Source organism: Erpetoichthys calabaricus, chromosome 7 (assembly GCF_900747795.2).
Source record: "Erpetoichthys calabaricus chromosome 7, fErpCal1.3, whole genome shotgun sequence".
Classification (NCBI taxonomy): domain Eukaryota; kingdom Metazoa; phylum Chordata; class Cladistia; order Polypteriformes; family Polypteridae; genus Erpetoichthys; species Erpetoichthys calabaricus.
The window spans coordinates 188692321-188719925 of record NC_041400.2 but is presented as its reverse complement, the minus strand read 5'-3'; the positions used below and the strand labels follow the sequence as shown (position 1 = coordinate 188719925).

The 27605-nt window shown below is 41.1% G+C and overlaps 1 protein-coding gene across 1 annotated transcript in view; it reads left to right on the top strand.

The window, feature by feature from the left end:
* Positions 1-27605, top strand: part of uba6 (ubiquitin like modifier activating enzyme 6) — a 136708-nt gene that overhangs the window by 9820 nt on the left and 99283 nt on the right. Inside the window, exons 2-3 of the mRNA XM_028805841.2 lie at positions 15852-15931; positions 20777-20871. Of these exons, the coding sequence (XP_028661674.2) occupies positions 15891-15931; positions 20777-20871 (136 nt within the window). The 5' untranslated portion in view covers positions 15852-15890. The remainder of the gene's footprint in view (positions 1-15851; positions 15932-20776; positions 20872-27605) is intronic.

Below are 27605 nucleotides of genomic sequence, written 5' to 3'. Positions count from 1 at the left end.
CAGATATCAAAGTTGCTGTGTAAAGGCGAGTCATAGCCCACCGTCTGAGTGTCATATGAAAGCTTATTAGGGTACAGAGAAAAAAAAAAGGCACACAGTGAGAGAAAAAAGCTTGAAATGTCAACTTTAATCTCAAAATTTCCACTTTAATCACGTAGTTTATGTTGTCATTAAAGTAGAACATCATAAACTTCATCTTAAAATCGTTTAATTTACTAGTTTCTCAAATCCCATCGTAACTCAGCTTCAAGGCAGAATACTTAAAATACACAATACACTATAAATAACAAAATAAACATAATAAGTATAAAACACAGCAGCAATAAAACATCATCAAGTCCAGGCTTTTCCTGAGGTACTACGCCTGCAGACACCAGTGATCTGTGTGCGTGGGTCTACAGGGGAGGGATACAAGTGTGTGTGTTTGATTACGAGGGAAAGTGCGTGTGCATGTCTACAGGGGGGCAGGTTAGGGGTAGATGTAATATGTGTGTATCAGCAGGAGCAGATGGACTTCACAGCTCTGGGGAAAAAGCTGTCTTTCAGTCTGCTGGTACATGTTTTTATGTTTCTGTACTGCTTTCCCCAAGGCAGTGGTACAAACAGTCCATTTCCTGGATGGGTGAGATCCGCAGCTATACATTTGGCTCTCTTCTGCACCCTTCCAACATATACAGAGTCCAGGTCTAGGAGAGGACTTCCCACGATCCACTGTGCTGTTCTCACCACCCGTGCCAAGTCCTTCCTGTTCTGTGCAGCTGCCGTACTACACTGTCATACTGTGACAGAGAATGCTTTCTATAGCGGATCTGTAGAAGTTTGTGAGCAGCCGAGAGGAGAATCCAGCACGTCTCATATTCCTGAGGAATATAAGAGTCTTTGTTGGGCCTTCTTTACCAGGTGAGATGTGTTCAAACATCAGGTCAGATCCAATGTGATGTGGATACCCAAGAACTTGACATTGTCCACACACGTGTGCTCCACACACATTACAGCCTCCTCATGTATGAGTATAGGAGCACGTTCTGTTCTTCTGGACCTCGTATAGTCTAGAATGATCTCTTTGGTCTTGCTGGTGTTCAAGATGTGGTTGTTGGCTGAGCACCATAGTGTTAGGTGAGTCTCATCATTGTTTGATATTTGACCCACCTCGGTCGTATCAGTTGAAAACTTAACAACCATATTTGTGGCATGGATGGCAGAGCAATCGTGCGTAAATAATATGAAGAGTGCTGGGCTGAGCACACAACCCTGTGTTGTGCCTGTATTCAAAACCAGTGTGGCCGATGTACGATCTCCAATTCTAACCATCTGAGGCCTGTTGGTGAGAAAGTGCTTGATCCAGAGACACAACAATGTGGACAGACCTAGATTATGAAGCTTTTGTACCAGCTTGTCCGGGATTACGGTGTTAAACGCTGAAATAAAATCGATGAATAGCATCCTAACATAAGTGTTAGGGCACTGCAGATGAGTCAGCGCTGTGTGAAGTACTATTGGGACGGCATCCTCTGTAGATCTGTTCCTCCTGTAGACGAACTGATGGTTGTCAAATCCAGCAGGGATGGCATCCTTGATGTACTGTAGGAGGATTCTCTCAAAGCGCTTCATTATTACTGGAGTCAGAGCCACAGGACGTCCTCACAGGTGGTGCAGTGGTAGTGCTGCTGCTTTGCAGTAAGGAGACTGTGGAAGATTGTGGGTTCGCATCCTGGTTCCTCCCTGTGTGGATAGCGCTTTGAGTACTGAGAAAAGCGCTATATAAATGTAATGAATTATAATTAGTATTATTAATCATTAAGGCAGGTGACCGCTGAATTTTTTGACACGGGTACAATAGTGGAGGATTTGAGGCAGACAGGGACCATTGTAAGTTGTAGAGAAAGGTTGAAAATGTGGTGGTATGTAAACGACTGTCACAAATAATTGATTAAACTCCCGTGGTAGATAGTATGGGCAAAGTCCGAAAGTGAGTAGTTCAATATTCGGCGTGCAGTTGCGCTCTTTTACAGTGATATTCCTGCATCACCTTTTGTTAATGTAAAGGCATACCCCACCAGCCATCTGCTTACCAGAAGCTGAATTTCTGTCTTGCTGTACACAAACAAATCCATCTACTTCAACTGCTGCATCCGAGTCTGTATTCTTACACCAGGTCTCTGTAAAGCACATCAGACAGCTTTCACGGTACTCATGGAGGCATTGTGCAGATGCTCTCAGCTCGTCCAGTTTATTTTCGCAAGGACTGTACGTTGCTCGTGATGATAGTTGGCAAAGGTATTTTAAAATTTCTCTGTCTCAGACGTACTCATAGTCCACCTCTTTTTCCTCTCTTTCTGGGATTCAAAGATTTTAATTCGTCCGGTATATTAGTACTAAACGGGGAGTAACTGGTAGCTGGTCTCATTGATAGCAGTGCATCCCGGCTATTAAAGAACAGCGCCAGCCACACACCTGGGATTTCCTGCGCCGGTAATGCGTTAGTGTCCTGTTGGATTCCAAAGGCGGTAACGATCAAAAGTAAGAAACTTTCGCAAATGTTATAAAGCATTTTATAGAAATAACTATCTTGCAAACTAGTAAAAGAAAACAAAAAGAAACAATTTTACATGAATTAAGAACAAAAGCAGGTACAAAACATGGAGAGATGCACTGAGAGGTCTGCTACAGTGCAGCGACCGAACGTTATAATGGAGGCAGAGGTGCTTATTTCACGGGTTAGGAGCAACACTTCTAAAGAGTCTGGACTGAGATTTGATACCAGGTAGAGGTGGCATCATCAGACGCCAGTCATCCAGAGACCAGAGTGGTTGAGACGGAGCACAGGACCTCACAAGTGTCTCCATATATAGAGGTGCCAACCCACTGTGTACTCTGTAGGCCAGCATTAAGAATTCAAACTTAATATGTGCCACTACAGGAGGCCATCTTTTCCTTATCATCTTGTTCTGTTACACTCATCACCTGCATGTCCTCTCTCACCACATCCATAAACCTTCTCTTAGACCTTCCTCTTTTCTTCTTATCTGGCAGCTCTATCCTTAGCATCCTTCTCCCAATATACTCAGCATCTCTCCTCTGCACATGTCCAAACCAACACAATCTCGCCTCTCTGACTTTGTCTCCAAAGCGTCCAACCTAAGCTGACCCTCTAATGTCCTAATTTCTAATCCTATCCATCCTTATCACACCCAGTGCAAATCTTAGCATCTTTAACTCTGCCACCTCCAGCTCTGTCTCCTGCTTTCTGGTCAGTGCCACCGTCCCCAACCCATATAACACAGCCAATGTAGTGATCTGAAAAGAGGAATGACATGTGCCCAACTTGTCTGGTTGAACACCAGATGTGCTGCTGCATTTTAAATCATCTGCAGTGGCTTGGTTGCAGTTGTCCAGATATGACAAGATTAAAGTCTGCACGAGGGCTTATGCTGTATACTCTGTCAGATATGATCTGATCTTGCAGATATTGTATAGAGACTTTGATTTAGACTTGCCAACATACTCCCATGAATGGCACGAATTAACAAATTGCAGGAAATAAATGTTCAACATTTAAATGCAGTGTACATAATACACATGGTCAGGTCAGGTTGGGGAACATGCACTGGTGTGGTCTGTTGCCGCACCCACCACACGATGAAACAACTTGGGGTCCTTGTTGGCATATAGGAACACCATGTTTGTTCAACGTGGCCAGTGACGGGGAACAGAAGTCGGGATGCTGGAGCCATCCAGGTACCCTAATAGCATTAGATTCAAATTGAAAGCCAAATCTGGATGAGGCACCATCTTGGTAAACTCTACTCAAGATGTTGTGTGAGATTTTTTGTGACAGTGGCTTTCTGTTTGCCACGCTTCCATAAAGCTCCCATGAAGCACCGTCTTGGCCACTGCAGCTTGTAACTCTTCCAGAGGTCTCTTGGTGGTCTCCCTCACTTGTCATCTTCTTGCATTATTACTTAGTTATTGTGAACGACCTGCTCCAGCAGGTTTATGGCTGTGCCACACTCTTTCCATTTCTTCATGGTTGATTTAACTAGATATATCCAGTGACTTGGATATTTTATTGTCACCATCCCCTGACTTGTGTGTTTCACAGAGTTTCTTGGAGTGTTTTTTGTTGTCTTCATTGCATAGGTTAGACCACCATACAGAATCACCACAAGCTAGACCTTCCACATCCCGGTGCATTTATACCACAATTGATTAAAATCACAGACAGGTAACCTCCAGTGAACTAATAATGTGACTTCTAAAACCAGATGGCTGCACCAGTAAGGATTTAGGTGTGTCATATTAAAGGGGGTGAATACTTACACGATCAGTAATTTTGTGTTTTATATTTGTAATTAATTTAGATCACTTTGCAGAGATCTACTGTATTTTCACTTTGCCATTAAAGAGTTTTATTTTTTTATGTCGATAAGTATCAAAAAAGCAAAATTACCGTATATACTTGTGTTTAAGTTCTCCCACAGATAAGTTGGGGCTTGATTTTTACCGTATAATTTCTGGTATTTTATAATGTTGGTCATATAAGTTGAATGCGGAAAACAAACGCTATTGGTCCAAGGGATTATGATATGCTAACCCCCACCTGTGGTTGCTGTATCAGCGTGTGCTCCTAACCTCTCTGTCTCTCTCTCTATTGTGCCTACGTGACCACACAGTAATACCCAAACTATTCCGAAGCGACGTTTCCACTGATTTGTGTTTTTTGTATCTCACATCCTCATACACCTTTATCATAAGAGCATCCCTTATCTACGATGGAGCATTCGATCAGAAGAAAATTTGAACCTGGTTTTAAATTAAAAGTCGTTGAAATAGCAAAAGAAATTAGTAACTGCGCTGCTGCAACAAAATTCGATGTGTCTGAGAAACTGATTTGAGATTGGTGGAGGCAAGAAGATGTAAAAAACAAAAACAAATTGTCGTATTTTTGAATGGGCGTATAACTCGGGGTCTGATTTTATGATCGATTTTTCAGGTTTCAAGACCTGACTTATACACGAGTATATACAGTAAATTCAATGTTATATAACAATAAAGCATGAAAAGGTCCAAAGAGGGTGAAAACTTTTTATCGAACAATAGAAATGTTCTTATGAGAACAGGTCATTCAGTCTATCAAGTTTATCCATCCTTTTCGCTTCCATTGTCCAAACGAGTGTCAAGTCAAGATTACAAGATCTCTACAGTTCTGCTCTCCGTCGCACTACTTGGTCATTTATTTCCTGTGTCGATGGTTCTTTGTATGAAGAAAACCTTTCTAACATTTGGCGCCCACTTTGCCCATAAAAGGCTTCCCGCAATATCCCTGTGCTCTTGTTTGAGAATTTATTTTAAAGTAACAATTGGGATCCTCTGTCCTTTCATAATGTTGAACGTTTCATTCATGTCACACCTTGATCTTCAATTGTTTAAACTGTAAAGGTTCAGCTTCTTCGATCTGTCCTCATAGCTTATAAACCTCTCAATCCCAGAATCGGCTTTGTCTTCTCTTCTCTGTGCTGCTGTTCTCCATTTTACAATAGGCCCTGTACAATACAATTACAATTTATTTGTGTATAGCCCAAAATCACCCAAGGAGTGCCACAATGGGCTTTAACAGGCCCTGCCTTTTGACAGCCCCCCAGCCGTGACTCTCTAAGAAGACAAGGAAAACTCCCTTGTACCTGTCTGTTTGTTGAGAATAAGATAAAAGATGGCTCACCTTGCCATAAGACGTTGCCCCCCCCCCCCCCCCCCCCCCCCCCGATAAGTACACTGCTGCTTATGCTCTTTGTTTCTTTAAATTTTAAAATATTGTGTACTTCTTTATACATAGGGGTGTAGTAGCATGGAATAAGCAAATTGGCTGTGTACAACGTGTTGACCGATATAATGTTGTCATACAAACAACCTTCGTATTCTTCTTTCGGCTGCTCCCTTTAGGGGTCGCCACAGCGGATCATCTTTTTCCATCTCTTCCTGTCTTTCTCATCTTGCTCTGCCACACTCATCACCTGCATGTCCTCTGTCACAACCTTGATAGGCTGAAAACCCGTGCATTCCTTCCATGTCTGAGCCCACTTCGTTGAAATGCCTGTGCCTGAAGCACTCGACATGATACAAGAATAAATGCAAAACTCTTCTAAAAAAATATTTTTTTAATGGCAGTATCAGAATCTTCTGTAAGTGAACAAATGTAATCAATTAGTACCACTTTAAAATGATCTAGGAGGAATCCAGGAGCTAATTTCTAAATAAGGGATTAGAAATCAATTGGTACTTTAATAGGATTTTTCAGTACTTTGAACGTCTCATGCATTATGCACCTTATACATAAATTAAAAATTGGAGCACTTCAGATTTTAAAATCCTTTATATCTTTGTAATGGCATGCGATTAATTATTAAAAAATCGCCCTTCCTTTTTTGACCGAGATGACTGTGATAACAAGAACATTAGCTGATCAGAATGTTTTTATTCCTCTTTTTTTAATCCACAGAATTTCTGTTCAATTTCAAAAGGCTTTAATTACCATTAGTATTTTAGCTCCATTTTTTTTTGTTTTGTTTTGATTGATTTGAATTTGAAGTAAATAACATTCCATATAGTCAAGTCAAACTTAACAAACCAAAATTCAACCACCACCTAAGGGAAAGAGAGGCGAGCCAACAGCCAGAGCAAATCTTTAAAAGCAGCAAGGATGGAAGAGCATCCTATTCCCCGAAATGGAAGCTTATTCTAAAATGTTACTGATTAGATCGTGCCAGGTTTTAAAAAAATTTTGCACAGATCCACTAAGTGAGAATTAGGTTTTTTCCAGTTTTAAATAGTATAGAACATCAGTTACCCAATGACTAAAAAATGGTGGGCTGGGATTCTTCCAGTTGAGCAAGAAACGTCTACATGTTAGTCGTGAGGTAAAGGCAATTCCAGTTTGTTTGTCCTTCTCCACTTTAAGGCCGTTTGGGAGCCTACCAGACACAGCTGCTAGTGGATTAGAAGGAATTGTGACACTGAGGCTGTCTGATAGGCATTTAAAGATTTTGGTCCAAGATGATGTTAATTTGGTGCACGTCCATAAACATGTGGCCCAGTGAGGCTGGAGCTCGATTGCAACGTTCACAGGTTGAATCTTGCCCTGGAAACATTTTGGATGGTTTTAAACGATTTAAATGCGCTTGATAAAAGGTTTTAAGTTGAATGATTGAATACTTTGTGCATATGGAGCTAAGTGTATTCTGTGCATGGCTGTATCTGAAATATTAAGTGAAAGGTCTTTTTCCCTACCATACCCTGGGATCTTTGAAAGGAGGGGACTTTAAAACGTTTTTATATAGGGATTTGGTCTCGTCCGTTATAGGAGATGGACGTCTGAAGCAGGGCTCCACAAGCAGCGGCTTTATTTTCGTCCTCACAGGTGGCGCAGTGGTAGTGCTGCTGCTTTGCAGTAAGGAGATTGTGGGTTCACTTCCCGGTTCCTCCCTGTGTGGATAGCGCTTTGAGTACTGAGAAAAGCGCCATATAAATGTAATGAATTATTATTATTTATTTTCCCACGTATTTCATATTATTTAGAGGTATCCTGTATTTAACCCGACCAAGGAACCTCCACTACAATATACAAGCATGAGTAACAAGAAGAAAAGTCAGAAAGAACCGGAAAAGAAACTTAAAGCTGCATCAAAGTCTGGATAGACATCCGGCCCGAGTGCAAGGTATGGCCTCTTGGAGACTGACCTGGAGCAGGCAGACGAATGCGCAGATTTCCTGGGACCCCGCTCCATTGTATCGTCTCCAGTCGAGAGTGAAAATGGGAGCGAAGGACAAGCAAACGGTGATTGCATTCACTACACTTTTGGCACGCAGACTTATTTTGTTAAATTGGAAGAATCCTAACTCTCCTCTGATAAGTCAGTGGGAAACCAATGTTTTATATTATTTGAAATTGGAAAAAATTAAATTCTCTGTTAGAGGATCTGTACAGAATTTTTTTAAAACCTAGCAGGATCTAATCAATATTATTTTAGAATAAGAGAAATAACTATTTACATTTAATTTACATTTAATTCCCTTCTCCTTTTTTTATTTACCTATATATATATCTTCCTTTCTTTTGTTTATTGTTGCCTTATTAAAAAGCCCTAAGCAATTCTCCTTTGGCTAAGCTCTCCTTCTCAGGGGTGGGGTTTGATTCGTCTTCAATTTTTTGTGATAAATTGATCTATTTGTATGGAATGATTACAATAAAATTAATAAATAAAATTAAAAAAAAAAAAGTTTTTATAAATTGTGGATATTTTACTAAGTCTAAATGCCTCTTTGGAATGTTTGAAAATATGTTGTCAAAATTATAGTTTAAGTTGTTTGCAAAATTTGTTCAATAAAAAGGTTCTATATTTTGACTGCAACTGTCATGCAGTGTGATTCCTTCTCTTCATTAGTGCCACCCCCTTTATGGGGCCATGCAAACCTGGATTAATACTTGTGTGCACATTAAAATGTGTTTTTGTACAATGTACAATTCTCATGACAGTGGAATAGGTTATTCTTAGCCAGTCTACTGCAGTAATTGCAGTGGAAACTGTGGTTAACATCCATTAATGCATGGGAAAAAAATACAGTCGAATACCATGAAACCGGGATAATTTTGAAAAATACCGTGATATAGAATTTTGATCATACTGCCCAGCACTAATTGTGCAGAAGCTATCTGAGTCTTCAAGACTGATCAGTATTTCTTCTGGAATAGAAATAGGGGTGAGATGAGCAAAATTGGGCAGGTTCTGTTTAGCAAAGTTTCTAGCTTGAAAGTAGTGGAAAAATTGTGTCGACGAGATGTTAAATTTGAAGCGTAATTGTTCGTAGGATGCAAAGACATTATCTATGTACAGATCTCTAAGGGTTTTAATCCTTGACATTTTCCGAGCGTTAAATACTGCGTACTGTATTTGAGAGGTTAGAAAAAGTGGTTATCGTGTAGAGGTACAACAGATAAAAACTCCTCTGTCTTAAAGTGCTTCCTGCATGGGTTCCATATTCTGAGTGAATGATGTGCAATTGGATTATTAGTGTATTGACGATAATTTGTATTTACTGGGGTACAAAGCAGGGCATATACTCGTTTTATGTTAACTGAGGAACCACTGGTTTTAAGACATCATTATGTAACAAGGGACTACAAGTAAAACACATTTTTGCATGGGTTCTTCGTATTTATGAAGTTTGCTTTTAACATACTACTTATGTAGAACTGAGGTGTACAAGAGCCAATTAGAAATAGTCAGTCAGTCATCGTCCAACCCGCTATATCCTAACACAGGGTCACGAAGATCTGCTGGAGCCAATCCCAGCCAGCACAGGGAGCAAGGCAGGAACAAATCCCAAGGTAGGGCACCAGCCCACCGCAGGGCACACACACACACACACAGGGAGGACCCGGGAGTTTGCATGTTCTCCCCGTGTCTGCGTGGGTTTCCTCTGTGTGCTCTGGTTTCCTCCCATAGTCCAGGTTAGGTGCATTGGTGATCCTAAATTGTCCCTAGTGTGTGCTGGGTGTGTGGGTGATCTTGGACAACTTGGATGTAACTGAATGAAGGGAGCAGCTGAGATCCAATTAGCTAGATCTTTTTAATCTTTTAAAAGGAGAAGTCAGTTTAAGGTCAGATATTTTACCATCACTAGATCGAAGAGTTGCCCAGTGGTACTCCTTCATTCCTTACAGTGCTGTGAAAAATTCAGACAAGTTTGATTCAGTTCAATTTTATTGTCTCTGAATGTAAAGTTGGACTTACTTAGAAGTTGAATTGTAATTAGAGTGAAAGAATGTTGAACCCATTGCTTTTTCCCTTGGTACCTTGAACCTGTGACATCGTGGCAACGTCAAGAAGTCAGAATGTAATGGGCTACCTTAAAATCCTCTGATTTTGTATATTTTACAAATTGAATAGCCTCAAATCTTTTAGAAAACAGCAGTTTTAGAGACCTCACAATTATTCACAATCATTAACCTCCTTAGCGTTACATTTTTTCTCAAAAAAAACATGTAAAAAGAGTTACATGTAAAAAATTACATCTGTACAGTGCATCCGGAAAGTATTCACAGCGCATCACTTTTTCCACATTTTGTTATGTTACAGCCTTATTCCAAAATGGATTAAATTCATTTTTTTCCTCAGAATTCTACACACAACACTCCATAATGACAACATGAAAAAAGTTTACTTGAGATTTTTGCAAATTTATTAAAAATTAAAAAATTGAGAAAGCACATGTACATAAGTATTCACAGCCTTTGCCGTGAAGCTCAGGTGCATCCTGTTTCCCCTGATCATCCTTGAGATGTTTCTGCAGCTTCATTGGAGTCCACCTGTGGTAAATTCAGTTGACTGGACATGATTTGGAAAGGCACACACCTGTCTATATAAGGTCCCACAGTTGACAGTTCATGTCAGAGCAAAAACCAAGCATGAAGTCAAAGGAATTGTCTGTAGATCTCCGAGACAGGATTGTCTCCAGGCACAAATCTGGGGAAGGTTACAGAAAAATTTCTGCTGCTTTGAAGGTCCCAATGAGCACAGTGGCCTCCATCATCCGTAAGTGGGAGAAGTTCGAAACCACCAGGACTCTTCCTAGAGCTGGCCGGCCATCTGAACTGAGCGATCGGGGGAGAAGGACCTTAGTCAGGGAGGTGACCAAGAACCCGATGGTCACTCTGTCAGAGCTCCAGAGGTCCTCTGTGGAGAGAGGAGAACCTTCCAGAAAGACAACCATCTCTGCAGCAATCCACCAATCAGGCTGTATGGTAGAGTGGCCAGACGGAAGCCACTCCTTAGTAAAAGGGACATGGCAGCCCGCCTGGAGTTTACCAAAAGGCACCTGAAGGTCTCTCAGACTATGAGAAAGAAAATTCTCTGGTCTGATGAGACAAAGATTGAACTCTTTGGTGTGAATGCCAGGCGTCACGTTTGGAGGAAACCAGGCACTGCTCATCACCAGGCCAATACCATGCTGTGGGGATGTTTTTCAGCGGCAGGAACTGGGAGACTAGTCAGGATAAAGGGAAAGATGACTGCAGCAATGTACAGAGACATCCTGGATGAAAACCTGCTCCAGAGCGCTCTTGACCTCAGACTGGGGTGATGGTTCATCTTTCAGCAGGACAACGACCCTAAGCACACAGCCAAGATATCAAAGGAGTGGCTTCAGGACAACTCTGTGAATGTCCTTGAGTGGCCCAGCCAGAGCCCAGACTTGAATCCGATTGAACATCTCTGGAGAGATCTTAAAATGGCTGTGCACCGACGCTTCCCATCCAACCTGATGGAGCTTGAGAGGTGCTGCAAAGAGGAATGGGCGAAACTGGCCAAGGATAGGTGTGCCAAGCTTGTGGCATCATATTCAACAAGACTTGAGGCTGTAATTGCTGCCAAAGGTGCATCGACAAAGTATTACGCAAAGGCTGTGAATACTTATGTACATGGGATTTGTCAGTGTTTTTATTTTTAATAAATTTACAAAAATCTCAAGTAAACTTTTTTAATGTTGTCATTATGGGGTGTTGCGTGTATAATTCTGAGGAAAAAAATGAATTTAATCCATTTTGGAATAAGGCTGTAACATAACAAAATGTGGAAAAAGTGATGTGCTGTGAATACTTTACGGATGCACTGTATATATATATTGTAACAGTTAGCCCGGCCACAGACAGACAAGATACCGGAATGTCCAAACACACACACGTTTATTACATTATTTACAATTTAGCACTCAGTCCTTAGCACTTTAGCAGTTGCCGCCTCCACTCCTGCCTCGCAAGCTCCGTCCTTCTTCCACCTGACTCCGGCTCCTCGAATGGAATGAGGCGGCCCCTTTTATAACGCCCCGGATGTGCTCCAGGTGCCTGGTGATGAACTTCCGGCAGCACTCCCCAATGTGGTGGAAGTCCTCCCCCTTGCACCCGGAAGCGCTCTGGACGTACACCATCCCTGGTCTGTCAGCACTTCCTGGCATCCCAGAACCACTGTCCCCCAGGGATCAAGGACTGTCCAGGTGCCCAGGGTAGAGCTCCCTCCTTACTCCAGGCGTCCCGGCGGAGCAGGGTTCCTGGCCATCTATCACAATATATATATATATATATATATATATATATATATATATATATATATATATATATGTATGTATGTATTCATAGCATTCGTAGTCTGAATCACAATCTGATTGTATGGCACCGTGGCGGATGTTTGCCTACTTACAGACCAACCTCAAGCGTTACCTGGTAGGTAACCACCCATCCAATCAGATTGTGATTCAGACTACGAATGCTATGAATGTAATTACCCCGATCTCCAGGCTGTCAAATAAACAAACTGCACGCCGTGGCGCAACGTAAAGTGGCTTCGCCTCTGACTCTGACATCCATGGTTCGATCCCCGAGAGGGGTGCAGTGAGTGTGTATGCCTGATAAGCCCAAATAAGGGCGAAACACGTGTCGCATACTCTTTGCATTATTTGACAGTAAACTGTGCAATAAATATATATTTATATAAAATCCAACGTCTGTCTGTCTGTCTGCTTTTCACAAGAGAACTACTTAATGGATTTAGATCCTTTTTTTTTTCTATCATTTGCTTGAACATTCCGGTTGATTTTGCGACTTCTCTCATCACGCTAACTATCATAGTTCACTTGCAGGAGCGATATATTCGTGCTAATCCAAAACGGAATGCTGCGGGCTGAGGAGAGGGGGAAGCGTGACGTCAAGAGTGGGGAGCTGTGCAGGGCCCTCCTCACTGTCCTGTTTCACTGCTTTGCGGGTAGAGCCACGGAGGATGGCTAGTATTTATTAAATCTCATCTTTCTACTACAAAAACACTACAAATACAAAGTGAGAAGTGTGGATTTTGCAAATTTTCTTTCTAGAATGATGTGCTTTTGAACAGCACACTGCACATGTGCAATTGACACGAACATAACTTTGTGGATTCATCAGATTCACTTTCGATTTCACTGTTCATTTCAATGTCACTGCCTGAAGGCAGATTCACTTTGTCATCACCACTCACATCACTTGTCAATAGCGTGCAACACCTGGCCTGCGGAAAAACGTTTCTTATGAGACGCCATTATGAGGCTAGGAGAAGACATGTCTGCACCGTTGCCCCTATGCTAGTTGGGATATGCAACCGCATCCCCGCTTCCCTGGTCTGGATTTAGAGGGTTAGAAAATTACAACATAGTTCAGAAAAAGTTTTTTTTTTTTAAGAAAAAGTAGAAGGTTGCTAGAAGTTTCATATCTGTGTGTATGTGAAACAACATTCATGCAAAAGTAAAATTAGCTTACAGCCACTGTTTTATTATTAAGTTGTTAGCAGTTGATGTGAATCGGGGTGCCCAGCTCTGATCCAGGAGGACCACAGTGGCTACAGGTTTTCATTCTAACCATTTTCTTAATTAGTGATTAGTTTTAGCTGATGATTAACTTCATTTTAATTGATTTGCTATTTAAGGTTCAGACCCTTTAAATCAGGGGTGAGGAACATCAGTCCTGGAGGGCTGCAATGGCTACAGGTTTTTTTTCCAACCAAGTTGCTTCATAAGAAGTCATTTATTGCTAATGAAGCTCTCGGTGCCCGAGTGACATTTTTCTGCTTGTCTCGCTTGTTAAGATTTTGCACCCTTCATTGCTTATTTTAGTCTTTAAACATCTGCATCCACAGTTTTTAATTACTCCTTAATTGCCAATAAGATGCAAATGACAAAGGAACCAGCAATTCTCCGTCTCGCTTGTTTCCACTCACACCTGTGTGTATTCGTCATTCACTATTTGGCTTAATTAAATACTCGGCAGAAAACTGAAGAGAAATTGAAGACGTGAAAATTACTCCTCCATTTTAGGCTCCCAACCATTTGGATGATTATCATTAGAAAGGAGAAAAAAAATCTGTGATTTAAGAATGGCCTGACATTGCAGAGTTAAAACACTAACAAGTCATGATATTAAATAAGGCCTTCTATTGGCGAGGATTGTTTTCTAATTAAGCGACTGGGTTGGAATGAAAACCTGCAGCCACTACCACCTTCAGAACTGACATTGATCATTCTTGGTATAAATGAAATGATCAATATACAGTATTGTTTTCCTTTTTAAATAAAAAAATAAAGAGCTTGCAGTGGTGACTTTATCCAAATGCCAAGGTTATTTGCAAAATGAGCTCTGTTGTAAGTTATGTGCCATACCACACGTGGTAGGCTTAATGAACTGAAGACTCAGCTGCCATCATGTGGTACACTGCAGAAGAGCAGTAAAATACCCTTAAGCTGCATACCATCTCTGTGAGAAATAATTCTGGTGAAAGTGAAAAAGTCTACGGCTCTAAAAATGACACAATTGGAAGGTCATTCAAAAATGTATTAGAGTAACGGCCGTTCAGAAGCTGCCTGATTTATTTTGTTTGGATTAAAATTGAATGCCATTGTGGATGTATTACTAGATCTGGTTTCAAGAGATTATGATATGCTAACGCTCACCTGAGAGAGTAACCATGGAACACACGGCCTTTGTTTTCTATGTGGGTGTGGCAATGCTCAGTATCAGCATGTTCTCCTAACCTCTCTCTCTCTCTCTATTGTGCCCATGTGACCACATGGTAATACCCAAACTTTTCCGAAGCAACATTTGCACTGATTTGTGTTTTTGGTATCTCACACCCTCATACACCTTTATCGTAAGAGCATCCCATACCTACGGTGGAGCGTTCGATCAGAAGAAAACATTAAGCTAGTTTTAAATTAAACGTCGTTGAAGTAGCGAAAGAAATCGGTGAACTGAATTTTGTTGCGTATGAGAAACTGATGTGAGATTGGACTGATGTGACAAAATATTAAGTGTTGCATTTCTGAACGGGCGTATAAGTTGGGGTCTGATTTTATGATCGATTTTTCGGTATTTCAAGACCCGACTTATATGTGAGTATATACGGTAAATCAGGGCCTCAAACTCCAAACTATTGCTTCATTAGGCGCCAAGTCTCATCGTTAATTAAACCCATTCTTTAATTCCATGGCTTGTTGCTGCTCTCATTATGCAATAGCCGACATTTCTGAAATTGTTGATTTTTTCTTTTCTAAGAGCACTGGCAAAATGTTTTGTGGACCTGAGCAGATTAATATTCCTGAGACCGTCATCTTTATTTTCAGATATTGTGGGATGGACACTAGTTGTTTTGGTTCACTTTGTATCTCACTGGTTTGGCAGCTAATTAAGGAAAAAGAAACAATTAAGGGGTCTGAGTCTTCAAGAACAAGTCAAATAAAATTAATTCTAAAGAAGTGAATTAGCTGCAAAAACTGGTCACTGATTAAGTAAAGGGTCAGAATGAAAATCTGCAGCCACTGTGGCCCCCCAGGACTGGAGTTTGAGAGCCCTGTACTAGACCATGCTGATGAAAAGTGTTTCAGTTTACTGATGTTTCTGCACTCCAGTCCTCCCTAATGGCCACAAGCTCTGGATTACAGTTTTAATGTCTTTGTGCAACCAGTTACAATACAGTCTAAGGTGCAGAGAGCTTTGGCTTTTTTGTTTCTTTTGCATAAATTGTCAAGTTGTGGTAATTTCAAAGCTCTTTTCACTCTGCAAATGACTTTTAAGTTGTACACAATGTATTGTACAAGTATTTTAATAAACCTGTTGCATTTGTTAGGATCTAATATGAAATATAATGCTGGGAGGGAGGTAACTTTAACATTCTGTAAATATTGCAGAGTTTGGTGAATAAAAAAAATCTTCAATTTATTTATGCTGTAAGAATTCAGAAGAATCTTTATTTACACTTATTTTGTATATTTACATTTTACAGATTTTAGAACCATTGAATTCAAAGCCAACAAACCAGACTATGGCGGCAGATTCCATGGAAATTGATGACACTTTGTATAGGTAAGAAAAATGAGTCAGATCATATTTCTAAAATTTTTAAATATTGTTTTTATGGCTTGTAATTTTACTGTAATTAAAAGCCATTCACATCTCAAAAGTTTGGACACCCCACAAATGTTCATGTTTTTGATAGTAGTAGGGTGTTGTACTGTGTTAGCCATTGTGGATGTAATGAGAAGTCAAGCAAAATTACGCCTTTTATTGGCTAACTAAAAAGATTTCAATATGCAAGCTTTCGAGGCAAGTCAGGCCCCTTCTTCAGGCATCAAGGCCTGAGTTGCTTCGAAAGCTTGCATATTGTAATCTTTTTAGTTAGCCAATAAAAGGCGTAATTTTGCTTGACTTCTCATTGCCATATATACTCACGGATAAGTTGGGACTTTATTTTACCATATAATTTCCAGTATTTTATAATGTTGGTCATATAAGTCGAATGCGGAAAACTCATGCTAAAGTTCTGATTTGCAGCCAGAATGGGAAATGATGGGAATTGAAAAGAAAAAAAAGACAGAGCGGCCACACATTAAAGTCAGTACGATTTCCACAGTCTTGTTGTAGACACATAGTCAGCGCGGTGGAGTTGGTACACAAAACTGTAAAGGTATCACGTCCTAGTGAGCTGAACGACTTCCGGCCTGTCGCTCTGATGTCACATGTGATGAAGACCATGAAGCAGCTGCTGCTTCACCACCTGAGGCCATAGGTATGCCACGCCCTCGACCCTCTGCAGTTCACATACCAGGAGAAGGTGGGAGCGGAGGATGCTATCATCTATATGTTACACAGATTCCTCTCCCACTTGGACAGAGGCAGTGGTGCTGTAAGAATTATGTTTCTAGACTTCTTTAGCACCTTCAACACCATCCAACCTCTGCTCCTTAGGGACAATCTGACAGGGATGGGAGTAGATTCATACCTAGTGGCATGGATCGTGGACTATCTTACAGAGAGACCTCAGTATGTGCGTCTCGGGAACTGTAAGGTCTGACATTGTGGTCAGCAACACAGGAGCGCCGCAGGGGACTGTACTTTCTCCAGTCCTGTTCAGCCTATATACATCGGAATTCCAATACAACTCGGAGTCCTGCCACGTGCAAATGTTCACTGACGACACTGCTATCGTGGGCTGCATCAGGAGTGGGCAGGAGGAGGAGTATAGGAACCTCATCAAGGACTTTGTTAAATGGTGCGACTCAAACCACCTACACCTGAACACCAGCAAAACCAAGGAGCTGGTGGTGGATTTTAGGAGGCCCAGACCCCTCATGGACCCCGTGATCATCAGAGGTGACTGTGTGCAGATGGTGCAGACCTATAAATACCTGGGAGTGCAGCTGGATGATAAATTGGACTGGACTGCCAATACTGATTCTCTGTGCAAGAGAGGACAGAGCATGCTATACTTCCTTAGAAGGCTGGCGTCCTTCAACATTTGCAATAAGATGCTGCAGATGTTCTATCAGACGGTTGTGGCGAGTGCCCTCTTCTACGCAGTGGTCTGCTGGGGAGGCAGCATTAAGAAGAAGGACGCCTCATGCCTGGACAAACTGGTGAGGAAGGCAGGCTCTATTGTAGGCATGGATGGAGCTGGACAGTTTGACATCCATGTCAGAGCGACGGGCGCTGAGCAGACTCCTATCAAATATGGAGAATCCACTGCATTCACTAAACAGGATCATCTCCAGACAGAGGAGCAGCTTCAGCGACAGACTGCTGTCACCGTCCTGCTCCACTGACAGACTGAGGAAATCGTTCCTCCCCCAAACTATGCGACTCTTCAATTACACCCGGGGGGGGTAAACGTTAACATTATTCAAAGTTATCATCTGTTTTTACCTACATTTTTATTACTCTTTAATATTATTTTTTGTATCAGTGTGCTGCTGATGGCGTATGTGAAAATCCCCTTGGGATTAATAAAGTTTATCTATCTATCTATCTATCTATCTATCTATCTATCTATCTATCTATCTATCTATCTATCTATCTATCTATCTATCTATCTATCTATCTATCTATCTATCTATCTATCTATCTATCTATCTATCTATCTATCTATCTATCTATCTATCTATCTATCTATCTATCTATCTATCTATCTATCTATCTATCTATCTATCTATCTATCTATCTATCTACTTCGACGCCAACCCCTCAATTCCTGGTACCACTGACTCCAGCTCCTCTATTTGTAACTAGACCCATATATCTACTATGATGATTGAAAGCATATAACATACCAGACAAAAGGCATTTTATTACCAGCATGAATCCTCAGACCACTTTTCAGCACCCTAACCTGTTAAATTTTGGGTTTAAAGGCTATAGCGATGCTACTGTGGCTTCTTTTTTTTACCGTATACACTCGTGGATAAGTTCTCCCGCAGAAACGTTGGGACTTGATTTCATCATATAATTTCTGGTATTTTATAATGTCGGTCGTATAAGTCAAATGCAGAAAACTCATGCTACTGGTTCAAGAGATTATGATATGCTAACACCCATCTGAGAGAGTAACCACGGAGGCACACTGCCTTGTTGTTTTCTACGTATTTGCCTACGTGACCACACGGTAATACCTGAACTATTCCGAAGCAACGTTTGCACTGATTTGTGTTTTTTGTATCTCACATCCTCATACACCTTTATCGTAAAAGCATCTCTTACCTGTGATGGAGCATTCGATTAGATGAAAATATGAAGCTGTTTTTAAATTAAAAGCAGTTAAAGTAGTAAAAGAAATTGGTAACTGCACTGCTGCAACAAAATTCAATGCATCTGAGAAACTGATGTGAGATTGGAGGAGACAAGATGTAAAAAAAAAAATTTAAGTGTTGCATTTTTGAGCAGGCGTATAAGTTGGGGTCTGATTTTAAAATTGATTTTTCCCAGCTTATATGTGAGTTTATATGGTACATTGATACTGTGGGGGAAATAAGTATTGAACATGTCAATATTTTTTTCAGTAAATGTATTTCCAGTGAGGTTAGTCACATGAAATTCTCACCAGATTCTCAGTTAACTCAAGAAATCCACAAATATAAAGAATTCACAACATTAAAGGCCATAAATCAAGGTACGTGGATGAAGTGGAATGACCCAGGGAAAAAGTATTGAACACGCTAATTTAATATTTAGTGGAGAAGCCTTTGTTTGTACAGTCACCTTTTAGTGTTTATGATGACTCTCTGAAGAGCCTTCTTGTCAGCCATGAAGCAGCCAGCATACCATACTGTGATACCACATGTTAAGTGTTCTTTCCATAGGGAGGCAAGGACACCAACAGCTGCTTGGACAGGCTAGCCTTCCTCAGCATCCTTAAGAAGTAGAGCCACTTCTGTGCCTTCCTCACCTGTGTTAACGGACCATGTGAGGTCCTTGGAGATTTAAGTGCCAGGGAATTTAAAGCTAGGTACTCTATCCACTATGTCTCCTCTGATGTATATAGAAGCAGGTTCCTCTTACTCTGCCTCTTAAAGTCGATAATAAGCTCATTTGCTTTGGCGGTTTTGAGTGCCAAGTTGTTGATGAAGACAGTTTGCTGACCTCATCCTTATAGGCAAACTCATCACTGCTACATATCAGTCCCACCAGAGTGGTGTCATCTGCAAGCTTGATAATTACATTTGTGCTATGTATTAGTGTGCAATAGTGGGTATATAAAGAATAAAATCGAGGGGCCAGCACGCAGCCCTGTGGAGCTCCAATACTGAATGTCAGGGAGTGGTGGGTTTCTAGTCTTAACAGTCTGCGGTCTGTTTGTTAAGAAGTACTTGATCCATCTACATGTGTGCTGATTAACACTCAGATTGACCAGTTTGGTCACCATCTTGCTAGAGATGATTGTGTTAAAAGCGGAACTGAAGTCCTCAAATAATATCTTCATGTATAACTCCCGGTATTCTAAGTGAGTCAGTGCAGTGTGGAGAGCTGTGTTAATGGTATCTTCTGTTCACCTGTTGGCTCTGTAGATGAATTGGCACTGATTCAAGGTGGGTGGGAGTGAAGATTTGCTCAGAACTAGCTTCTTGAAACAATTACCATTTCATTATAGTGGGGGTGAGAGTCTCAGGTCTGTAGTCATTATGGCTGCTGATTACTGTCTTCTTTAGAACAGGGACAATGATGGCAGACTTAAGGCATTTGTGGACAGTGCATTGTGACAGAGAGAGATTAAACATTTTGGTAAACACCTCTGCCAGCAGATCTGCACAGTCTCTGAGTGCCCTCCCGGGAATTCCATCTGAGCCAGCAGCTTTCCTTGGGTTGACATTGCGGAGTGCTCTTCTGACGTCTTTTGTGCTAACAGTAAATGCCATACTGTTAGTAGTTGATGACGGTGCCGTCCTGGTCTCTGCCTCAGTCACCTCATTCACCTCAAAATGGGGAAGAAAGTGGTTGAGTTCCTATGGTAGTGAGTCCCTGCTGCTGATGGTTGTGCATTTGCTGCTTTTATAGTCTGTAAAGTGATGGTTGCCTCGCCATACACTTCGGGAGTTTCCATCATTAAAATGACATTCAAAATTCTGTCTGTAATCTGCTTTTGCATTCTTGATGGCTCTCTTCAAATTGGACCTGGCAGCACTATATAATTCACCATTGCCAGACCTAAAGGCTGAATTGCACTCTTTTAGCCAAAGCTTGACATCTCTGGTCATCCATGGTTTACTGTTTGGGAAGCATTGAATGTGCTTGCTAATAGTGATGCTATCTACACAGTTCTGTATGTAAAACAGACCCACCTGAGGCTGTACTTGATTAAAAAAACAGTAGAGTGTTAAAATTATATGATATGCGATCACATTTATGAAATATTTTTCTTTTGCATCTTTTTCCCTTCTGCAGTCGCCAACGTTATGTTCTTGGGGACAGTGCTATGCAACAGATGGCCCAGTCACATGTGTTTCTGAGTGGAATAGGAGGATTGGGAATTGAGATTGGTAAGTTTCTTGATGGTGGTTTGAAACTGGAAAAGGTAATATTCTGTAATGCCTTCACCATCTTCTGCAGGGTTTTATAATCTTGAGCAGGTATCATACCAACATGTGGCACAGCCACTGAGAATGGAGTCTACTCTGCAGCTGTAGATGTCTGATGAACTAGAGGTGTTGGTGAGCCTTCTTAAGAAGAGAAGAAATGTGTGGTGCTCACTTCAGCTCATCAGTGATAGCCACTCAAAGAAATTTAAAGCTGCTCATCTTTTCAACAAGATCCCCCTCCAATGTAAATGGCACCATAGTTTGCTTTCCATTTCCTGAAGTCTATGGCCAGCTCCTTGATTTTGATGATATTAGAGGACAAGTGTGGAATTGTTAAAGTCTCAAGTTATTTCTTCACAGTCTTGGTATATATTAATTAGCTGTGTTACCAGGCTTTGCCTGAGAAATTTTTGAAAGATGAAGGGCCTCATAAAATATATAAAATCCCTATGTGCGTCCAGGTGTCCGTGTGTGGGTGTCTTCTGGTGAAGTGCGCATGCGCGGGGCACGGTGCAATGCGCGATATTACTGTCAGAGAAATACAAACCAGTATTACTGCGAGAGGAAATTAAAGGTACACAATACAGTGACGCATATTACAGCCACATACAAGCCAGTATTACTGTCAGAGGAGATTAAAGGCATATTACCGACGCGCACGCCTGTATTACCGCCAGAGAAAATTAAAGGTATATTACGGACGTACAAGCCAGCGGACGTATAAGACGTACAAGACGGTATCCTTCAATAAAGGCGCACACAAAAAAGCGAGCCCCAAAAGGGCGACCTCAATTGGGAGCAGCGAATAAAATCTCGTAAATAAAGATCTGCACCTTTGTTGCTCTTCACATATTCCAGAGCCATTTGAACTAAATTATCTATGAACGCCTTTATTCGCCACGCTTAATTGAGGTCGCCTTTTTGAAGCTCGCCTTTTTGTGCGCGCCCTTATTGAATAGAGCCGTACAAGACAGTATTACTGTCACAGAAAATTAAAGACACAATACGCGGCGGCAGCCCACGAAGAACGGTCAGCTCAGCAAGTAAACATCAACAAAAGAAAGGCTGAAAGAAAGAAAAATACGACCAACAAAAAGAATGAGGTCTAAGTCCCTTGCCATTTAATATAGACTGTTCCTACTAATGTTTATGCAGTACTGTTCTAGCGCCCGTTATTGTAACGGGCTAAATGACTAGTTTAGAAATAATTTGATAAGGTGCCACATGAGAGGTTGGACATCAAACTAAAAGAAGTGGGAGTTCAGGGTGATGTGTTTAGATGGGTGCACAATTGGCTCACACAGGAAGCAGAGGGTGATGGTACGAGGAACCTCATCAGAATTGGCTGATGTCAAGAGTGGTGACCAGCAGGGGTCAGTGCAGGGCCGCTGCTATCTGTAATATACAAGGGTTGTCTGGGTTCCGCGCGGAATCACTCGAAATAAGTAGCCAAGGATTTTTTTTTCTATTTTTCTCATGTACTTCGATCCTTTTTAAACTTTTTCCAAGTATTCACCACCAACATCAATGCACTTTTGGGCTCTTCTGACCCACGCCGCAAAACACTCGCGAAAGGCTGTCTTTGGGAGGTTGTCCAGCTGTTCTTTGACAGCTGCAATCAGTTCCTCTCGAGTTTCGAAGTTGTGGCCTCGCAGGGGTTCTGTCACCTTCGGGAAGAGCCAAAAGCCACATGATGCAAGATCAGGCGAGTAGGGTGGCGGGTTCAAAACGTTGACACCACTGTCTTCAATGAAATGCTTCGTCGCATTAGCCGTGTGGGCTGGCGCATTGTCATGATGCAAAAAGTGCCTTCGCAAGTTCTTGGACCGGCCTCTAGCCATCGCAGAAAAAACGTCAGGCAGGCACTGAGTGGTGTACCCTCTACACAGCAGAACAGGTTTCGACAGGCTGACACTCGACAAACGATAAAATTCCACGCGGAACCCAGACAACCCTCGTATATAAATGATTTGAATAGGAATATAAATAACAAGCTGGTTAAGTTTGTGGACGATACCAAGATAGGTGGATTAGCAGATAATTTGGAATCCGTTATATAATTACAGAAGGACTTGGATAGCAGACAGGCTTGGGCAGATTTGTGGCAGATGGAATTTAATGTCAGTAAATGTAAAGTGCAGGGTGAGTCAAAATTATGTTAACATTTGAGTGGCAGAAACAATTTATTCACAAAACATACTTCATATGTGCAAGAATACACAATGGGTGCTCAGAAAATCAAGAGTACACCTTATGAGAAGGATTTAGGAGTTATAGTGAACTGTAAGCTATCAACTTCCCAATAGTGTTTAGAAGCCATTAAGAAGGCAAACAGAATGTCAGGTTATATAGCACCTTGACGTGTGGCGTACAAGTCCAAGGAGGTTCTGCTCGATCTTTATAACACACTGGTGAGGCCTCATCTGGAGTACTGTGTGCAATTTTGGTCTCCAGGCTACAAAAATGACATTGCAGTGCGAGAAAAAGTCCAGAAAACAGCAAGTAGGCTGATTCCAGGGCTACAGGGGATGAGTTATGAGGAAAGATTAAAAGAGCTGAGCCTTTACAGTTTAAGAAAAAGAAGATTAAGAGGTGACATGATTGAAGTGTTTAAAATTATGAAGGGAATTAGTCCAGTGGATTGAGACTGGGACTTTAAAATGAGTTCATCAAAAACACGGGGACACAGTTGGAAACTTGTTAAGGGTAAATTTCACAAAAACAGGAAGTTTTTTGTTACACAATAAACGATGGACACTTGGAATAACCGACCGAGTAGTGTGGTAGATAATAAGACTTTAGGGCTTTCAAAACTCAACTTGATGTTTTTTTGGAAGAAATAAGTGGATAGGACTGGCGAGATTTGTTGGGGTGAATGGCCTGTTCTCGTCTAGAGTGTTCTAATGTTCTAATCAGATGTATAGGCATTATGCAACTAACCAACAAACTTCTCGAGATATAATATTTGTGTTCTTTTACTGCTATTATTTTGCCAACCAGTAACGGCTCACTGCACGTTATCACTTGACTTGAACATTCCTAGTTTTCATCCTCTTTCTCTGTACGTTTCGCATTCGTTTGCACGGAGGTTGATTTGCTTGCTGCTTCCTGAGCAACTCGTCTTTTCTCCACCCTAGCAGCCCACTTCTTTTCTTCTTTCACCGGCATCTTTTCGCTTTAAAACTTAAGTCAGTATTTGTGTTGCAATTAGTTAGTACGTTTTCTTTAATTTTTCACTTAATCTGACACTTAACTCTTCAATCTGCCTCAAGAATGATTTAAGATGTGAAGAGGTAGGGGAAGTGATGGCGAAGATGGTAGGGATGAGAACAGCGCCCGTACGCATGCGCCACACGGCCGTCCTGCTGGCCACTCCCGAGAGTTGATTCTACAATGAAATAAAATAAAATTAAAAAAAGGAATAAATCTTGGAGGTCAATCATTGCCCTGAAAGCGGATAGTAGACGTCACATAGTATATGTGTACCAAATTTCAGGTCAATAGTTCAAATTGTTTGCGACCTACAGGGGATTTAAAATCCTAGACAGACAAGTGAACAGCCACGGTAGCGTATTATATATAATGATGATATCACTAAGTTACTGGAGGTGATTACAGTTTAGCTTGCTACATGCACTTGCCCATGAGTAAAATGTTCCTCGCATACATCAGTCCCTGCTTCTAATGGTGACTCAACTTTGGCTTTTGTTGATGGTTTTACAAGAAACTATTCTTTTGAATTGAAATGGTTAATCATTAAAAATAAGGGGAATTTTGGGCATGAATACCATGTAGCACATTCAGTGAAAATAGTTTCATGCAGTGCACCTCAAAAAGATGAAGGTAATCATTTTCTCCAAAATCTTGAAGTTGAGCATAATTCTCTAGTAGCTGGTTCTTCTGATTTATCTGTTTCATTAAAATTTTAGCATACATATACAGAAGTGTTCTGTAATATAGGAAATTATTATCTTGCCTTCTTTGCTTCATTATTCTATAAGAGTAGAAGTGTGTTGCCGAAACCGTTTGATGGACAAGTTCTTTGCTAGAACTATCTACTTGATAAATAGAAATATTGTTGCCATCTTCACCATTGAAAGACTTTAGCGGATATCGAAGAGGATCCTAATACCTGCGTATCTCACTAACACGTCAGTGGTGATTTACTCTCGCTGAGTAAAGCTATTCCTCTTTTTTTTAGAAGCCTGACCTTCAAGGACAGTTACTACTTCATTTTCAACAGGCTTATCGAATTGTCCTTTATGGGCAATCAGAGGTTTCTTCTCTGCATGACTAACAACTTTGAAGTTTTTTTGGGGTGGAAGGGAATCTACGATGGCTTTAAAAAATGTATTCATTGAACTTTTAACATAATTGTACTTCCATTTTAAAACACAAAAGCAGGTTAGCTATCTTTAAAAATGTGTAAAAAAAAAAACATTTTAGAATACAGGGTGAAGTGGCAAATGAATATATACATACCATGGCTGTGAAAAAATAACTGACTTGAAAAGTTTTGAACTTATCTTTTAAGAGGAGGAGTGTTGTCCTCACACCATTGATACTATTGACTCAGCAGGTAAACCTCTTCTCTGTACAGGCCATGTCAAATTATACGACTTTTCCAGCAGCTTTTCAGTTACAGACTTCATTTACGTAATCTTAATGAGACGGAGATATTAAAGACTTGCTCCCGTAATGGACGTTCATGTATTTTGACATACCCATCAGACTGTGACTCTTCTCACAAGTATAAGTGTATGCGAGAGCTGACAACAATGGTTGCTCACTTGGAATTCAAATGTATATAATGCAGCTATGAGGAATAATGAATGAACCTGACAAACAGAAGAGCTACTCATTTGTCTGATGCTTTATGTGCCAGGACATAATGGGAAAAAAAGAAACAAAAGGGTACAGTTGGTGGCTGTGCTTGCCATACCTAAAGCCTTCACATCGTCAATGTCTCTCTCAGGTAGCATGTTATTGGCTGTCAGGAAAAGGGGTGTGGCCATGATACTTTGGTAATGTGAAACTGTACTGTAAAGTCGTGACAAGGGAATCCATTCCCGGGAATCCTGGGCTCCCGGGGATGACACAGTGCACGGGCATCTCACATGTGAACGGTTTTAGAACGGCCGACACTTATTTTTAATAAAACTACTGCAATATGTTGACACAAATAAAAGACTAACCTTATCTACAAGCAGTTCATGCTGTCATATAAGTACATGTATCTTTAGTTGCGGTAATAAGAGCGTAAAAAACACAACGTCCTCACAGGTGGCGCAGTGGTAGTGCTGCTACTTTTCAGTAAGGAGACTGTGGAAGATTGTGGGTTCGCTTTGTGGTTCCTGCCTGTGTGGATAGCGCTTTGAGTACTGAGAAAAGCACTATATAAATGTAATGAATTATTATTATTATTATTATTAACGTGTTCAGCGTGCGGTCATCCAGGCAAGAGCGCACCTTCGTGCAGAAGTACGCCAGCCGCTGAGAAAGCACGCTCTGCCTCCACTGAAGTAGGTGGCACAATCATCAGATACTGATACACTTGTTCTAAACAACGCCCGCGCTTGCCATTGCTCTGAAACACAGCTATTTCAGCTTTTACTGATGCATCCAGTTTCTTGTCATCATTCTGTAATGGCAAGTTTCATGGCACAGATAATGCGGATGCAACAGACTGATGCATTGCAATTTCAAGTTGCTGTTCAAAGCTGTTGTCTGATGAAGTGCAAGCTGCGGCAATGGTGCCAACTTAATTATTTTCAACTATAACGCTGTTATTTCTTGATCGATTTTTACACTTTTACATGCTATATATGCGAGCTTGGCCGTTCCCGTTTTCCGGAGAATTACAGCAGTTTCATTCCCGGGAATGAAAAATGTCCGGGAATCCCCCTAGTCATGACACAGTCATGTAATTTAACATTCCCAGTGATATAAACTGTATAATATGACATGCTCAGGTGACAATTTCAGCAACTGCTGTTCTCATATTTGACAAGACCTCCAGCTAGAACTCATGAAATGTGACCTTGGCTTAAGCTAGCTCATCACAGTTGGTGATCAGGCCTATGCTGGTGGTTTCAGCAGCAAATGTAATTTTGGAGTTGGAGCTGTGTTTGGTTGACGCAGTCACAAGTCAACATGAGGTACAGAAGGGGGATCAGCACACTTGCATGTGGATTGCCTGGGTTGAGGATCGGTACTGTAGATTTGATGCCACTAGTCTGAGGTTTGTTGGTTAGGAAATCCAAAATCTAGTCACAGACAGTGACACTAAGGGCTACATTGGAGAGTTTTTGGGGTCAGTGTTGCTTGTACATCTGTGTCCAATGCCAAACTCTATATAAACAGGACTCGGGCTTATCAGTTTTTATTATACAGACATTCCAGGGTTATATAAAGTGCAACACACGGGGCATTCTCTGTGAACTGGTTTTTAGGATATGCAAACTGAAGGCAAACACATGAAACACTGTGGCTGCTAATTTATCCACCACTGTGAACTGGACCTGGACATTTGGAGAAGCTACTTGAGCATACCAGGGAACACTGGGGCTCTTAGCATGTTCTCAAGTAACATCTTGATAGTTCATAGCCACTGCTTGTGATGTACAACTAACTATGGTTCTATGTTAGATGACCTGATACCCCTAGGAGTGTCCTCTGGAGTTAAAACTAATCTG